General features: G+C 53.0%; 3 protein-coding genes across 4 annotated transcripts in view; 2 read left to right on the forward strand and 1 right to left on the reverse strand.

Annotated features, from left to right (window-relative positions):
* The window catches only part of LOC112136586 (atrial natriuretic peptide receptor 1), a gene marked incomplete in the record, with an annotated part of 32,398 nt that extends 20,750 nt beyond the window's left edge, over positions 1–11,648 (forward strand). Inside the window, 16 exon segments of the mRNA XM_024258371.2 lie at positions 1–92; positions 1,049–1,133; positions 2,567–2,684; positions 2,754–2,828; positions 3,045–3,122; positions 3,216–3,320; positions 3,389–3,460; positions 3,529–3,691; positions 3,765–3,920; positions 3,991–4,159; positions 8,563–8,709; positions 10,021–10,144; positions 10,301–10,435; positions 10,535–10,709; positions 10,815–10,913; positions 11,060–11,648. Of these exon segments, the coding sequence (XP_024114139.1) occupies positions 1–92; positions 1,049–1,133; positions 2,567–2,684; positions 2,754–2,828; positions 3,045–3,122; positions 3,216–3,320; positions 3,389–3,460; positions 3,529–3,691; positions 3,765–3,920; positions 3,991–4,159; positions 8,563–8,709; positions 10,021–10,144; positions 10,301–10,435; positions 10,535–10,709; positions 10,815–10,913; positions 11,060–11,205 (1,939 nt within the window).
* The window catches only part of sostdc1a (sclerostin domain containing 1a), a 441,057-nt gene that overhangs the window by 168,035 nt on the left and 256,903 nt on the right, over positions 1–16,119 (reverse strand). The gene's annotated exons all lie outside the window — the stretch shown is intronic.
* The window catches only part of LOC112136591 (CREB-regulated transcription coactivator 2), a 15,150-nt gene continuing 11,841 nt past the window's right edge, over positions 12,811–16,119 (forward strand). The window contains exons 1-2 of one of the 2 annotated variants that reach the window (XM_024258388.1): positions 12,811–13,018; positions 15,762–15,863. In XM_024258388.1, coding sequence (XP_024114156.1) covers positions 12,845–13,018; positions 15,762–15,863 — 276 coding nt within the window. In that variant the 5' untranslated portion in view covers positions 12,811–12,844. The remainder of the gene's footprint in view (positions 13,019–15,761; positions 15,864–16,119) is intronic. The other variant, XM_024258387.2, reaches the window with a different exon arrangement.

Consider the following 16,119-nt stretch of genomic DNA (forward strand, 5'->3'; position numbering starts at 1 on the left):
TCCTGGAACATCCGTGCGCTGGTTGGGCGGAGCTTGTCCTCTCGATATTCCCAAGTGTGGCTTCAAGAATGACAACCCCGCCTGCCTGACAAGTCAGTGTCTGACAAAGCGCTCTGCTAGGTCTGCTCTATGGGGTGGGGGGGTCACATAGATGTAATGTGAGGAGCAGTTACGACCTTCAGCCAGCTTCAGCTTCATCCCAACATGAACCTGAAAAAACCGACGTCCTCCTAGTGGCTGTTCATGGAAGTGCGTTATTGTTTCTGGGATCTGTGGAAGTCCTGCAGATCTGCTCAGGGGAAGCCACGCCTCTCAGGTGAAGCCACGCCTCTCAGGGAAACCACGCCTCTCAGAGAAAGTCACACCTCTCAAGGGAAGCCACGCCTCTCAGGGAAAGCCCCGCCTCTCAGGGAAATCCACGCCCCTTAGGGGAAGCCACGCCTCTCAGGGAAAGTCACACCTCTCAGGGAAAGCCACACCTCTCAGGGAAAGCCACACCTCTCAGAGAAAAGCCACGCCTCTCAGGGAAATTCACTCCGCTCAGGGGAAAGCCACGCCTCTCAGGGGAAAGCCACGCCTCTCAGGGAAATTCACTCCGCTCAGGGGAAAGCCACGCCTCTCAGGGGAAAGCCACGCCTCTCAGGGAAAGTCACACCTCTCAAGGGAAGCCACGCCTCTCAGGGAAAAGCCACGCCTCTCAGGGAAAGTCACGCCTCTCAGGGAAAGCCACGCCTCTCAGGGGAAAGCCACGCCTCTCAGGGAAAGTCACATCTCTCAAGGGAAGCCACGCCTCTCAGGGAAAGCCACGCCCCTTAGGGGAAGCCACGCCTCTCAGGGAAAGTCACGTCTCTCAGGGAAAGCCACGCCTCTCAGGGAAAGTCACGCCTCTCAGGTGAAGCCACGCCTCTCAGGCTTTTCATCTTGGTTAGGACTGTGGTTTCAGCAGCTGTGAGGAGGGGAGTTCCTCCCGTCCCTGCAGGGGGCGCTCTCATGCTGACCTTTCAGTCTGCTCTGCCCCCCCAAACCTAAAACTCTGTGTTCCTATCAGAGACGATCACCATCCACCAGATGGTCTCCATCACGCTCTTCTTCATCTTCACCATGACCCTGACCATCGCCATCTTCATCTGCAGGTGAGAGCTGGCAAAACGACCAGAGGGGTGGTGTGGGGGGGGCTCTCCTGAAGGTCACAGACTTTAAGGGCTCCAGAAAGACACCTGAGTGAGGAAGTTCAGGTGTGTAGATCTGGAGCCACTAAAGCCTTCATCCCGTAGATGTGTTTGTACTGACCCAGGTCCGTGTTGGTTGTGTCATGGTTCTGTCCCCCCCACCACCACATGCACGCAGTACAGAGCAGAACTCTCTGAACATCTACATTCATGTTTTACTCTAGAGCTGCCACGATTACTCAATTAGTCGTGACTATCAAAACAGTCGTGACTAATCGACAAATTGGCTATTAAAACCCTCAGAGAGTAATTTAACATTCGCTGAACGGTTTGTTTATCTCAAACTGCGGTGTGGACTTTCTAATGCTGCATCTGCCATTGGCTCTGACATGCATCCTAATCCGGTCACAGGAAGATCTAGGTCGGATCTGGTTCCATAACAACATGGAGCTTGAAAGTGGAAATATAAAAATAAAAGACTGAAGTGTCCACCAAAATCTCTCCAAGACAGAACTCTTCTTCCATGGCAGCATGACGGTGATGCATGAACACCTGAAGAGGAAGCACGTTGAGTATTCCAACCGCTGAAGACGGATCATCGTCTAGCTAAGCTAAGCTAACTAAATGTTTCTGTGCATCCCTGCAGCCTCGACCCCGTCAGAGTGAAATGTCTCTGCTGAAGGAACATCTGCTCTTTACGGAGATCAAGTCTTTCTGCAGACATGGAGAAATGATCACTTTCCTGCTACCAGCGAGAGCATCTGGAATTCTGTAGTCAGATGTAGAGAAGATGAATACAGTTGTGAGCGTTCAGCATCATAAATGGACTTTAGTTCTATTTGAGTCTGAGAGAACAAAACTTTAGTTCCTCATTTGAATAAAGTCTAGAAACGAATGAAGAAAGAGGCTGCAGGATTCATGAAAGCTTTAATAAATAAACTACTGTCTTAACGTTGAGTTAGTTCAAGGCTAATGATGTTCACCACGTGTTTTCCATCCAGTTTAGGCGTGATACGATCAGTCGACCAATCCGAGGGCAGAGGGAGGGGTCAGTCGCTGATCAGTCATTCGTGGCAGCCCTATTTCACATCTCACGTGATGCTGGAGCCTCATCCTGCTTCTCCATTCCTGGTCCATCTCATGCAGATCCAGATTTCTTTGATCTGGTTTAGTCCAGGTCCAGGTCCAGGTCCAGACTGACCATGAAACCCTGTGTTTCAGATGTTCTGCTTCATCTCACTTTCACCTTCAGACAGAAGGTGTTTTTAAGCAGATCTTGGTTCTTGGCTGGTTCTGCTTTGGACCCTGTATTTGGTTCTGAGCAGTCACAGAAACAGGTCTTCAGGAGGTCCGGTTCTGACCTCCCTGTGTTCGTGTCCTGGTCTGGCCGTCTGCAGGAAGATGAAGCTGGAGAAAGAGCTGGTGGCTCAGCTCTGGAGGATTTCCTGGGAAGACATCCAGATGAGCAACCTGGACAAGGTTCTGCGGAGCGGCAGCCGGATCACTCTGTCGCTGGTCAGTGCGTGCACACGCCGTGACCGTGGGGGCTGCTCCTCATCCTCACCTGAAGCTGTTTCTCCACAGAGAGGTTCGAACTACGGCTCGCTGATGACGGCAAACGGAAACCTGCAGGTCTTTGCAAAGACCGGATACTACAAGGTGAGGCAGTTTCTCCGGTTCTCGACCGGGAGGACCGGAAGTGATGAAGCTCAGGGGTCACCTGACCTGAGGGTCAACTGAAGCTGAGAGTTGTAGGCTGCTCAAAAGCCAGCAGGTTTGGATCTTCACGCTCGGAGAGCAGTGCTGGGAACCTGGAACCACCGGGAGCGCTCGGTCTTCCAGCGCTGACGTCTGAGTTCGGTGTCTGTCTTCCAGGGGAACATCGTGGCCATCAAATACACCAACAAGAAGCGCATCGAGCTGAACAGGAAGGTTCTGTTCGAGCTCAAACACGTGAGTGTCCTGCTGCTGTGGACGCTCACCTGGTGTCTCAGTTCTGGAGAAATCCTGGAGAAAGTCCTGACTTTAACGTTTGATTTTGCTCAGATGCGAGACGTCCAGAACGAACACCTGACCCGCTTCATTGGAGCGTGTGTTGACCCGCCCAACATCTGCATCATCACAGAGTACTGCCCCCGCGGGAGTCTGCAGGTAAGCTCACCTGTATGCTCACCTGTGAGTGAGACAGTGTTCCAGCGCCCTCTCCTGGTCGTCCTCAGGACATCCTGGAGAACGACAGCATCACTCTGGAGTGGATGTTCAAGTACTCCCTCATCAACGACATCGTGAAGGTACGCCTGTGTCACCTGAGTGGGCTGCTCTGGGTCTGGCTCGGTTCTGACCCACTGTGTTCCTGCAGGGCATGGTGTTTCTCCACAACAGTGTCATCTTCTCTCACGGGAAGCTCAAGTCCTCCAACTGTGTGGTGGACAACCGCTTCGTCCTGAAGATCACAGACTACGGGCTGTCCAGCTTCCGGCAGGAGAGCGACGTGGGCAGCGACACTCACTCCTTCTACGCCCGTGAGGCTCCACAGGACGTCCCATTGCTGGATCCTGCTGGCGGAGCCTGACCGCTTTCTGGTTTGACCTGCAGAGAAGCTGTGGATGGCTCCAGAACTCCTCCGCATGGAGAATCCTCCGCCCCAAGGAACCCAGAAGGGAGACGTCTACAGCTTCAGCATCATACTCCAGGAGGTGGCACTGCGGCGCGGCGCCTTTTACCTGGACGGAGACCCGCTCAGCCCCAAAGGTGAAAGCCGGTTGGTGCAGTTGTTGTGATGGTGGACTTGTCCGAGCCTGAGCCTCGAATGCGTCTGCAGAGATCGTGGACCGGGTCATCCTGGGCGACTGGCCCTGTTTGAGGCCCAGCATCGACCCGCAGAGCCACAGCCCTGAGCTGGGTCAGCTGATGCAGCGCTGCTGGGCCGAGGAGCCGACGGAGCGGCCCGACTTCAACCACATCCGCCTGCTGCTGCGGAAACACAACAAGTAAGAGATGGAGAGACCCCGCCCCCTTCCTAAGCCTATCGGAGCGCTCTCTGCAGCGCTCACGTCCACGTGGAGGTCTGATGATCAGGAGGGGAAGCTCCTCCCCCCTCTGTTCTGATGGACCTCTCGCAGCGAGGACGGCAGCCAAACGCTCGGAATGAGGCGACGGGGCGTTCAGGGAAACCGGGAGATTAGAGCGCTCTGGTTTAGACTGGCATCAGCGTGTTAGACGTAGAGACAGGTCAGACACGGTCTAACCAAACGTTGGTCTTCTCAAAGCTCTTCCTCTGCAGAGCCGTTACACTCACGGTGGAGGAGTCGAGCGACACTGAAACCGCCCCTAAACGCCCTTTGACCCTTTAACCCCTGAGCTGTAGCCACAGTGACATTCTGTCAACTTTTATAAGTCGTTTACCCAACCAAGAACACTCCGTAGGTTCTGCTCTATGAGACGGACCGGATTATAAAACACGTCGTCAGCAAATACGAGTCCGAGATAATTATGTGTTTACAGTATCTCTACGACGACTTTGTATCATGCTACATGATGGAACAGTTTGCCACATTAGCCACGCTAGCCATGTTCGCCTCGTTAGTCACGTTAGCCACGTTAGCCACGTTAGCCACGCTAGCCACGCTAGCCACGTTAGCCATGTTAGCCATGTTAGCCATGTTAGCCACATTAGCCACGCTAGCCATGTTCGCCTCGTTAGTCACGCTAGCCACGTTAGCCACGTTAGCCATGTTAGCCACATTAGCCACGTTAGCCACATTAGCCATGTTAGCCACGTTAGCCACATTAGCCACGCTAGCCATGTTCGCCTCGTTAGTCACGCTAGCCACGTTAGCCACGTTAGCCATGTTAGCCACATTAGCCACGCTAACCATGTTCGCCTCGTTAGTCACGCTAGCCACGTTAGCCATGTTAGCCACGTTAGCCACATAAGCCATGTTAGCCATGTTAGCCATGTTAGCCACATTAGCCACGCTAGCCATGTTCGCCACGTTAGTCACGCTAGCCACGTTAGCCACATTAGCCACGCTAGCCACATTAGCCATGTTAGCCATGTTTTATTTGAAACCCAAATAAAACATTTTGAAAGAAATATTGACCAAAAAAAAAAAACATGTCTAAAACTTTTTGCTATTAAAAAAAATATGGATATTTTCAGCTTCAGTTTTAAAACTTAAAATTTAAATTTGAAAACTGGTTTTTCACTTTCAATTCTATTTTTTCAATTTCAAAATTTTTGGCCCCGTTGTGGTGCTTTGGGGCGGGGCCAACCCAAGGGAATAATCAAAATCGTTGAGGGTGGTAACTTCAGTCGTGGTGCGTTCACTGACTCTGAGAACTGTTATAATTGGGTTCAGAAAATGTCTGTTTAGTCTGTACTGTGTAAAGACGGGTGTAAAAATCAGAGTTTGTCACGTAAAAGCCACACATCTAAAACGAAGCTCTAGCCCGTTCAAAGCGCCATCTTGTAGTGTTACATACAGGCATAGAAAACATCCTTATGCTTGGATAAAATGGCTCTGCGGTGGGTCACCCCAGTCCGCCGGTTCCATGGTGGCCCCACCTGTGTTTGCCCACACTGGCTTGAGTGTGGACTCAGTAGTCTGGCTTGCTGGGCAGTGGAGCTCGCTAACTCGCTACGCTGTCCACTGGGCAGCCGGTTAGCGTAGGGACTCAGACCACTGAGTCCCCACTCAGGCCACTGTGGGCAAACACAGGTGGGGCCACCATGGAACCCGCGGACAAACCCACCTGGGGCCCACATTAAAACGTTCGCTGGGCAGTCACAGAAACACCTGAAGCGGCTGTCATCCAGACACCCCCTGAGTAAGAGAGAAAAATGGAGAAAATCTAGATGTTTGTGTAACTCTTTACAAAATATAAACCAGCATCATCCGTGCAGGATTACATGTGTGACAGGCAGCGGGGAGCGGATTCGCCGTGCGGCCAAGGGGGGGGCGGTTTGCTGCTCGGAGGTTTGGGAGCTCTGATTTAATGGGAAGAGCCAGCACCTCCGCAGGAGCAGGAGGTCCCGCAGCCGCTCCACATCCAGGAAGAGAAGGGAGACATGAGGGTGATCGATTCTGTCGAGGTCCTCCTCAGGTCCGTCCTCGGGTCGTCCACAGGTCCTCCTCAGGTCCGTCCTCGGGTCGTCCACAGGTCCTCCTCAGGTCGTCCTCTGCTCCTTCTTAAGGTCCGTCCTCGGGTCGTCCACAGGTCCTCCTCAGGTCGTCCTCGGGTCCTCCTCAGGTCCGTCCTCGGGTCCTCCTCGGGTCCTCCTCGGGTCGTCCTCGGGTCGTCCACAGGTCCTCCTCAGGTCCTCCTTGGGTCGTCCCCGGGTCATCCACAGGTCCTCCTCAGGTCGTCCATGGGTCGTCCCCGGGTCGTCCCTGGGTCATCCCCAGGTCCTCCTCAGGTCGTCCTCTGCTCCTTCTTAAGGTCCGTCCTCGGGTCGTCCTCGGGTCGTCCACAGGTCCTCCTCAGGTCCGTCCTCAGGTCATCCTCGGGTCCTCCTCGGGTCCTCCTCGGGTCGTCCTCGGGTCGTCCACAGGTCCTCCTCAGGTCCTCCTTGGGTCGTCCCCGGGTCATCCACAGGTCCTCCTCAGGTCCGTCCTCGGGTCGTCCACAAGTCCTTCTCGGGTCCGTTCTCGGGTCCTCCTCAGGTCCTCCTCGGGTCCTCTTCGGGTCGTCCTCGGGTCATCCACAGGTCCTCCTCAGGTCCTCCTTGGGTCGTCCCCGGGTCATCCACAGGTCCTCCTCAGGTCGTCCTCTGCTCCTTCTTCAGGTCCGTCCTCGGGTCGTCCACAGGTCCTCCTCAGGTCCGTCCTCAGGTCGTCCTCGGGTCCTCCTCGGGTCCTCCTCGGGTCGTCCTCGGGTCGTCCACAGGTCCTCCTCAGGTCCTCCTTGGGTCGTCCCCGGGTCATCCACAGGTCCTCCTCAGGTCCGTCCTCGGGTCGTCCACAAGTCCTTCTCGGGTCCGTTCTCGGGTCCTCCTCAGGTCCTCCTCGGGTCCTCTTCGGGTCGTCCTCGGGTCATCCACAGGTCCTCCTCAGGTCCTCCTTGGGTCGTCCCCGGGTCATCCACAGGTCCTCCTCAGGTCGTCCATGGGTCGTCCCCGGGTCGTCCCTGGGTCATCCCCAGGTCCTCCTCAGGTCGTCCTCTGCTCCTTCTTAAGGTCCGTCCTCGGGTCGTCCTCGGGTCGTCCACAGGTCCTCCTCAGGTCCGTCCTCAGGTCATCCTCAGGTCCTCCTCGGGTCCTCCTCGGGTCGTCCTCGGGTCGTCCACAGGTCCTCAGGTCCTCCTCGGGTCGTCCCCGGGTCATCCACAGGTCCTCCTCAGGTCGTCCATGGGTCGTCCCCGGGTCATCCCCAGGTCCTCCTGAGGTCGTCCTCGGGTCCTCCTCAGGTCCGTCCTCGGGTCGTCCTCGGGTCGTCCACAGGTCCTCCTCAGGTCCGTCCTCAGGTCATCCTCAGGTCATCCTCAGGTCGTCCTCAGGTCCTCCTCGGGTCTTCCTCGGGTCCTCCTCGGGTTCTCCTCAGGTCCTCCTCAGGTCCTCCTCAGGTCCTCCTCATCCCAGTCTGGTGGTGGCTGGAGGATCGGTCCAATAAGCGCCTGATGCAGAATGTTTCTGGTGCCAGGCGTACCGCTGGCCCACCGGCACCATGTATTTAACAAAGAGTTCTGTAGCATTAATGAGACCATTTTATCCATTAGGAGGTTTTCTACCCCTGTATGTAACAATACAAGATGGCGTTTTGGACGTGATAAAACTCTGATTTTTACACCCATCAACTGACAACATTAGACTATGATAGTACAGAATAACAGACATTTCCTGACCGTAATTCTCACAGTTGTCAGAGTCAGTGAACGCACCGGGACGGAAGTTGCCACCCTCAATGGTTTTGATTGGTCCTTCAGGGGTAAAAGTTTTGAACCTGAAATTTTCAGATTCGAAAACGAAAAAAATAGTTAAAAAGTGAAAAAAAGATTTGAAATATAAATTTTGAATTTTGAAACCTAAAAACCACAACATTTGAAGTAGAAAAATTCAGTTTATTTTAGAATAGCAAAAAGTTTTACTTTTTTTGGCCAAACACCAATATTTTTTTCAAAATGTTTTATTTTAGTCTCAAATATTTATGGCCTTATGGATCTCTATCCAAATGCTGCTACAACAAACATTGCTGCCACTATGCTAACATGTTAAACATCTCCAGCATGTTATTCACAATAAACGCCAAACAAACATTTCACAGAGCTCCTCAAATACACCAGTGAGCACAACCAGAATTCATCTTTATATTTTTGACTAAATTAAGGTCTTTAAGAGATTCTTATAATGTCAAAAATCCAGCGAATTCTGACGTTTGTGTGTTTGTGCGCTCAGGGAGTCGAGGACCAACATCCTGGATAACCTCCTGTCCCGCATGGAGCAGTACGCCAACAACTTGGAGGAACTGGTGGAGGAGCGGACTCAAGCGTACCACGAGGAGAAACGCAAGGCTGAAGCCTTGCTGTACCAGATACTACCACAGTGAGTCTGTAGTACTGCAGTGAGTCTGTAGTACTGCAGTGAGTCTGTAGTACTACAGTACCACAGTGAGTCTGTAGTACTGCAGAGAGTCTGTAGTACTGCAGTACTACAGTGAGTCTGCAGTACTACAGTGAATCTGTAGTACTACAGTGAGTCTGTAGTACTACAGTGAGTCTGTAGTACTGCAATGAGTCTGTAGTACTGCAGTACTACAGTGAGTCTGCAGTACTACAGTGAGTCTGTAGTACTACAGTGAGTCTGTAGTACTACAGTGAGTCTGTAGTACTGCAGTGAGTCTGTAGTACTACAGTGAGTCTGTAGTACCACAGTGAGTCTGTAGTACTGCAATGAGTCTGTAGTACTACAGTGAGTCTGCAGTACCACAGTGAGTCTGTAGTACTGCAGTACCACAGTGAGTCTGTAGTACTGCAGTACTACAGTGAGTCTGTAGTACTGCAGTGAGTCTGTAGTACTACAGTGAGTCTGTAGTACCACAGTGAGTCTGTAGTACTGCAATGAGTCTGTAGTACTACAGTGAGTCTGTAGTACTGCAGTACCACAGTGAGTCTGCAGTACCACAGTGAGTCTGCAGTACTGCAGTGAGTCTGCAGTACTGCAGTGAGTCTGCAGTACTGCAGTGAGTCTGTAGTACTACAGTGAGTCTGTAGTACCGCAGTGAGTCTGTAGTACTGCAGTGAGTCTGTAGTACCGCAGTGAGTCTGTAGTACCACAGTGAGTCTGTAGTACTACAGTGAGTCTGTAGTACCACAGTGAGTCTGCAGTACCACAGTGAGTCTGTAGTACTGCAGTACCACAGTGAGTCTGCAGTACTGCAGTGAGTCTGTAGTACTGCAGTACTGCAGTGAGTCTGTAGTACCGCAGTACTACAGTGAGTCTGTAGTACTGCAGTGAGTCTGTAGTACCACAGTGAGTCTGTAGTACCGCAGTGAGTCTGTAGTACTGCAGTACCACAGTGAGTCTGCAGAACCGCAGTGAGTCTGCAGTACTGCAGTGAGTCTGTAGTACCGCAGTACTACAGTGAGTCTGTAGTACTGCAGTGAGTCTGTAGTACTACAGTGAGTCTGTAGTACTGCAGTGAGTCTGTAGTACCACAGTGAGTCTGTAGTACTGCAGTGAGTCTGTAGTACCGCAATGAGTCTGTAGTACTGCAGTGAGTCTGTAGTACCACAGTGAGTCTGTAGTACCACAGTGAGTCTGTAGTACTGCAGTGAGTCTGTAGTACTACAGACTCACTGCAGTACCACAGAGCCTCTTCACGGTTGACCGACTGCGGTTTGTTGGTGTGTGCAGCTCGGTGGCCGAGCAGCTGAAGCGAGGAGAAACGGTTCAGGCTGAAGCCTTCGACTCGGTCTCCATCTACTTCAGCGACATCGTGGGCTTCACCGCGCTGTCTGCAGAGAGCACGCCGATGGAGGTGAGTCTGCGGCAGCACCGAGTCCTCCGCCTGCTGCTGTCGTGCAGCAGTGTAGGTTTGTGTTTACTGGGATTGTATCATTTCGTTGTGTTGATGGATACAACATATTTAACAAAGGTTTGGAATTCACATTTCTGAACATGTTTTGTGTCTAAGAAGTGGTTTGATAACCAAGAAAACCGACCCAAGACCTTGACACGCCGTACCCCCCCCCCTGTGCAGGTGGTGACTCTGCTCAACGACCTCTACACCTGTTTTGACGCCGTCATTGACAACTTTGACGTCTACAAGGTGAGGCTCCGGTGGTGCTGGTTCTTCATGTACAGTTCTGACGGTAGCAGCAGAGCTCCGCCCCCGCCCACCTGCGTTCTGCTCGTGCGGCACCTTCAGGTGGAGACCATCGGTGACGCCTACATGGTGGTGTCAGGGCTGCCGGTGAGGAACGGAAACCTGCACGGCAGAGAGATCGCCCGCATGGCGCTGGCCCTCCTCGACACCGTCCGGACCTTCAGGATCCGCCATCGACCGGAGCAGCAGCTCAAGCTGAGGATTGGAATTCACAGCGGTGAGGAGATGCTCCTGAACGCACCACGCAGCTGACGGCTGCAGACCTGGCGGTTTAGGAGTGGAGGGATGTGGATCCTCAGGCTCCTCCTCTGCTCCTCTGCAGGGCCCGTGTGTGCGGGCGTGGTGGGTCTGAAGATGCCGCGGTACTGTCTGTTCGGGGACACCGTCAACACCTCGTCCCGGATGGAGTCCAGCGGAGAAGGTGCCTGCAGAACCGGACCACAGCCGGGAGCTGCAGCAGATTCCAAGCTGAGAAACAGCTGATCCACCCAGACTAACTGTTAATCTGTGCATGTGTGTGTGTGTGTGTGTGTGTGTTTGTGTGTGCACGTGTGCGTGCGTGTGCAGCTCTGAAGATCCACGTGTCTGCTGCCACCCGGGACGTCCTGATGGACTTCAACTCCTTCCAGCTGGAGCTCAGAGGAGACATTGACATCAAGGGCAAAGGAAAGATGACCACCTATTGGCTGCTGGGAGAAAGCGACAGCCAATGAGATGACAGGAAGGAGATCAGGAGGAGGCAGACCTCCTCAGACCGGCCAAAGTTCTGCAGCTCCTGGACAGAAGCAGCTCAGGAGCGCAGGAGGAGGTCAGCGGGTTACTGACTCTTCCTCTGTGGTGGTTCTGGGGGTTCTCCTCATCTGAGGACAGGTGAGTCAGGTGATGCAGCATCTTCTCCTGCCGGATCGCCATCATTTCTTCCTCTTTGGTGGAAACCAGCAGAACTTCGGCTGGTGCGCTCAGCGCTGCCCCCTCAAGCTACAAGGCAGAACTGCAGGTTATAGTTCAGCCACCGGATGGCAGCAGAGGACTGTAGGCGGGGCTTCATCTGTCCCGGGGTCACCTGAGAGTGACCCTCAGATGGAAACAGCTGCTGCTGTTGCGTCTCTGTAAATATTCATGTTTCAGTGTCTCCAAATAAAACTTTCATTTCCTGTCGGAAAAAAATCTCAAGAAAGTTTAGAGCAAAAGGATGTAACGTTCAGGATATCTGTGTACATATTGAGCTGTAACCATCAGTATTTCTGTTTACAGAAGAGGATCCAGTCCTTGTGGAAAGAGCAAACACAACTTCTATGGTTTTGATGGTTAACAGTTGAAATTTAGACATTTTTGTATTTTGAGATCCAACATCTTCCTGAAGGGTCATTTCTAAAGGCTCAAAAATGCACAAACAAAGACGTGAAATCCGCAGGAATCTTTGTTGGTTATCAGAAACTCAAGATGCTCAACCTTCATCTCCATGGAAACAGTCTCCTCTGCGGAGCAACAGTCGTCACATTTCGGCGCTCATCGCCTGATCTCAGAAGGAAAGTGGGAGTAAAAACCAGACCTGGTTTTAGAGGTCCGGTTCTAGTCTTTACTACACATTTCAGCCGCTTTCTGCGCGCACAGACTTTTTATGAATGAGGCCCAGAACCGCCGGAAGGAGGACAGCTCCACCACTGCGCTGACGGCCGCTCACCGGCAGGGGGAGCTCCCTCGCTAGTGTCAATCGGGCAAAGCTCGTCTCTGATACGATGACTCACTACGCTGGTTTAATCGAGGTGTTCACGGTTCCTGTGCTGGATGTCTGTCCCACAGGCCTCCAACCCGGTCCTCCTCATTTTTGTTATTATTCAGGGAACATTCTCCTACTTGCTGCTTATTACTGGCATCGGGGGGTTTCAGTGAATCGGAAACTGGACTCACCTGATCCAGCACATCAGGGCAAAAGGAGAAAAAAGGTGGTTTATATAGAATCGACCTCCTACACATGTGCATGAGTGCCTCCACTAATAAAATTCACTTATTCTTGTCTGCTATTAGTAAAAAATCCTGACATCACTTCCAGTCTTACTGCTTCCTTACTAAACATAAATCCGCATTTTATTTATTTTTGGCAAATTTCTCCGGTGCCTGAAGGAAGAGGCCAGATTCGTGTTCTTGCAGACTGGACTTGTTAATGCATCAAATGTAAACCTCGAAACTGAATCGATAACCTGAAAATGCTGACAGACTTCTGGGTTTTGAGGTCGAGAGTCCTCTCTGTTCAATCCTCGAAAATGCCACAGAGTGAGCCCTCTTCGTTTGCAGCCTCTCTTCGCTGAAAATCATTCCACTACGTCAAGTCGTCCCGTCCGCTCGGGGAAGATGTCTGCGACGGGTACAGGCGGCTGTGGACCCGGACCCGGACCCGCCTCGGGACCCGGGTCCGGGGCTTCGAACCCCCGAAAGTTTAGCGAGAAGATCGCGCTTCACACCCAGCGGCAGGCGGAGGAAACCGCCGCCTTCCAGGAGGTCATGATGGACATCACTTCGACCAGGGTGAGTGGGAGACGGAGGCAGCAGGAGGAGAGTCGCCGGAGGAGCAGAGGCCTCCCGGAGGCTCGCAGACTCCCACGCACAGCGACGCTCGGCCGCGCGCGGCGCCTCGCCCGCTTTCCGGGAACCTGGCGGGCTGAAGAAGTGCTCGGCGGGAAGCGCGAGCGCTGTGTCGCAGTTGTCGTGTCAGCGGAGCGCGCGAGCCGCGGCTCGTTTCCGATTAGCGCTAGCCGCGTTAGCCGCCATGCTAGCTCGGCTTGTTTACTCTAATTCGCGACTCCGCCGTCAGCCGGGACGCGCCGCCGGACTCCCGGGACCAGCCCGGGACCAGCCCGCCCCTCTCTGGGTCGGAAGTTCCTCTTCGTACCGTCCGATTCCGAGACTAACGCGTTCAGCGCGGACGGAGTTCGAGCTGATCGGAACCGGTTGCAGGGCCGAGGTCGGCGGCAGTGAGAGGGGACGGCTGCCCGCTCCACCGCCGGGAAGCGGGACCATTCCGACCGCTCAGCCTGGGCTAGGTACTGCTCTGGCCGAACCGAGCCCGGTTCTCTTCACTCTGGAGGTGAGGGGGACGGGTCCATCTCTGCGGTCCTATGGGACCCGAGTCATGAAGTTCGGACTCAGCTGCGGTTCTGGGCTGAAGCCTGACGAGGGCTGAACCTCAGAACCAGGGGGCCTTTGGGTCGGAACCTGCTATGGGTTTACTGTTTCATCTAGAACCGTCCTTCAGAGGCTCGTGTTTACATCTGGACTGCAGTGGTGGAGAATTGGAAATGCTGACTCATCTAAAGGTGATTTTGATGAGTCATGTTATTGTTAACAGCATCTCCGTCTGGATGATACTGCAGAAAAGATCTCTGCACCGGACTGAAGTTAGTAAAAGAACCAGGTCCAAATCTGCCCTCTTCATCTGCAGGAGGTGGAGGCGGTCTGTCAGCGGTTCTGGACTTATTTCTGCTAAAGTCCACCCATCTTCGTCCTCTCATCCGGACCGGGTCGTGGGTCTGATGCTCAGACTTCCCTCTCCTGGTCACGTCCTCCAGCTCCTCTGGGGTCCCCAAGGCGTTCCTGAGTCTACCCCGGGACTTCCACCTGGTGGGACATACTCGGAACACCTCCCCATGGGGCATCCGGACCAGATGCCAGAACCTTCTCAGCTGGCTCCTCTGGAGGAGCAGGTTCTGCTCCGAGCTCTCTGCTTGTAAAAACATTGTTGTTGTTCTGCAGCTTCTGTCTCCAAACAACAACCGGACCGGGTCAGTGACTCAGCAAAGGAGATCTGACATCTGCGTTTGTGATGGATCAGAACCAGCAGGATCTGAAGGGTCCTCTCGGTGGTTCTGAGCTGGGTTTAGTTGAGGTTCTCGTGTAGGCCCGGATAAATGGAACGTTTGGACCAAAACCTCTCAGAGGTCCAGCAGCTGCATCATCGGCTCACAGAACTCTGGGCCTTCAGCACCGGTTTCACCGGAGCACCTCCCTTCTTTCTGAGCAGGACAGCTGCTCCACCCCCTGCTGGTCACTGGAGCCCCCCCCCATAATTACATTCAGTTTAGTGATCAAATTAATGAGTTGAAAGGTCCAATCAGACGACAGCATCATAGTGTGTGTGGCGGTGGCGGGGTGGTGTCCACTGAGGGGGTTTAGAGGAGTGCTTTGAAAAAGATGGAAGTCTTTTCTGTTGTTGTTTACTTAGGCGAACGAGACGGATGTCCTGACTCTTCTCCTCAGACATGTTCAGTAGAACTCGTCTGGAGGACTCTGAGGAGACGCCATACGTCTTCTGCCTCCTGAAGGTTTAAACGAGCCTGCTCCGTTAGGGAGGGGGCGTGGCTTCATTCCGCTCTGTAAGGGTCCTCGCTCTGACTGTATAATGGGGGTGTGTATTGAAAAGAGGGTGAGGATGCGTATATGACACCTCAGGATACCGTATATAGTGTGATGTTTTAATGTTTTTATAAGATACTGATAGTAACGTGGAACAAAGTTTCTGTTTGGTTCCCATTCCAAATAAAAACTAAAAAACACTCTTAGCAACCAGAACGGCGAGGCTGACTGAACATTTGGCAGCGGCTGGTTCTGGTGAGGTCTTGTAGTTTGGGTGTAGAGCTGCTCAGAGGCTTGGCGTGTGCTAACTAGCGGTTAAGGATTTAAGTGAAAAACAACAGGAAGTCGATCATAACCAATCATTTATTGTCTTGTCAGCATTTTAAATGGACACAAATATCACCAATGAAACGTCGCGATATATATCACCAAATCGATTGCTATGCTGTACTGTATAATAGAACTGGACAGAGCGACTGTATAATAGAGCTGGACAGAGCAGCTGTATAAAAGAACTGGACAGAGCAGCTGTATAATAGAACCGGACAGAGCGGCTGTATAATAGAACTGGACAGAGCAGCTGCATAATAGAACCGGACAGTGCGGCTGTATAAAAGAACCGGACAGAGTGGCTGTGACATCACCCACAGGAAAGGCCTCACCTCCGGCTCCAGTCAAAACAAGCCAATTCAGTCGCCATTTTTTCTCAACACCGACATCCCTGTTTGGAGCCAGACGGCAGTGATTGGTCTAAGTCGGTCTGAGTCACGTTTCTATAGCAACTAGTGTCACCAATCAGGGACGAGTTTTTTGGAAGACCACACCCCTTCCATTGGAGGTGTTCTCATGTAACTGCGACCCCCCCAGGTGATTGTCCTCTGATGATCCGTCACTAACTGGACCTCTGTTTGTCCCACAGCTGCAGGCCCAGAAGCTCCGCCTGGCCCGGAACCAGGGTCCGTACTACGGCGGCTCCTTACCCAACGTCAACCAGATCGGGAGGAACCCTCAGGACTTCCAGGTGACCTGCTGCTGGTGTCTGTGACTGACGGGGGGGGGCTGACTGACCGTTGTGAGCAGGAGGACCCTTCAGGGTCGTCCCGTCAGCGATGGAGCCGGAAACATCTGTTCAGTCATCTTTAAACCCCCCAAAAAAATCCAAAACCTGCAGCATGACTCAGCAGGATCTCTGCAGTGATGGATGGGATCATGTTCTGCCTGCGTGTGTCCTGCTCCTCCTCCTCCTCCTCATCCTGCTCCTCCTCCTCCTCACCCTC

Source organism: Oryzias melastigma, linkage group LG16 (genome assembly GCF_002922805.2).
Source record: "Oryzias melastigma strain HK-1 linkage group LG16, ASM292280v2, whole genome shotgun sequence".
Taxonomy (NCBI): domain Eukaryota; kingdom Metazoa; phylum Chordata; class Actinopteri; order Beloniformes; family Adrianichthyidae; genus Oryzias; species Oryzias melastigma.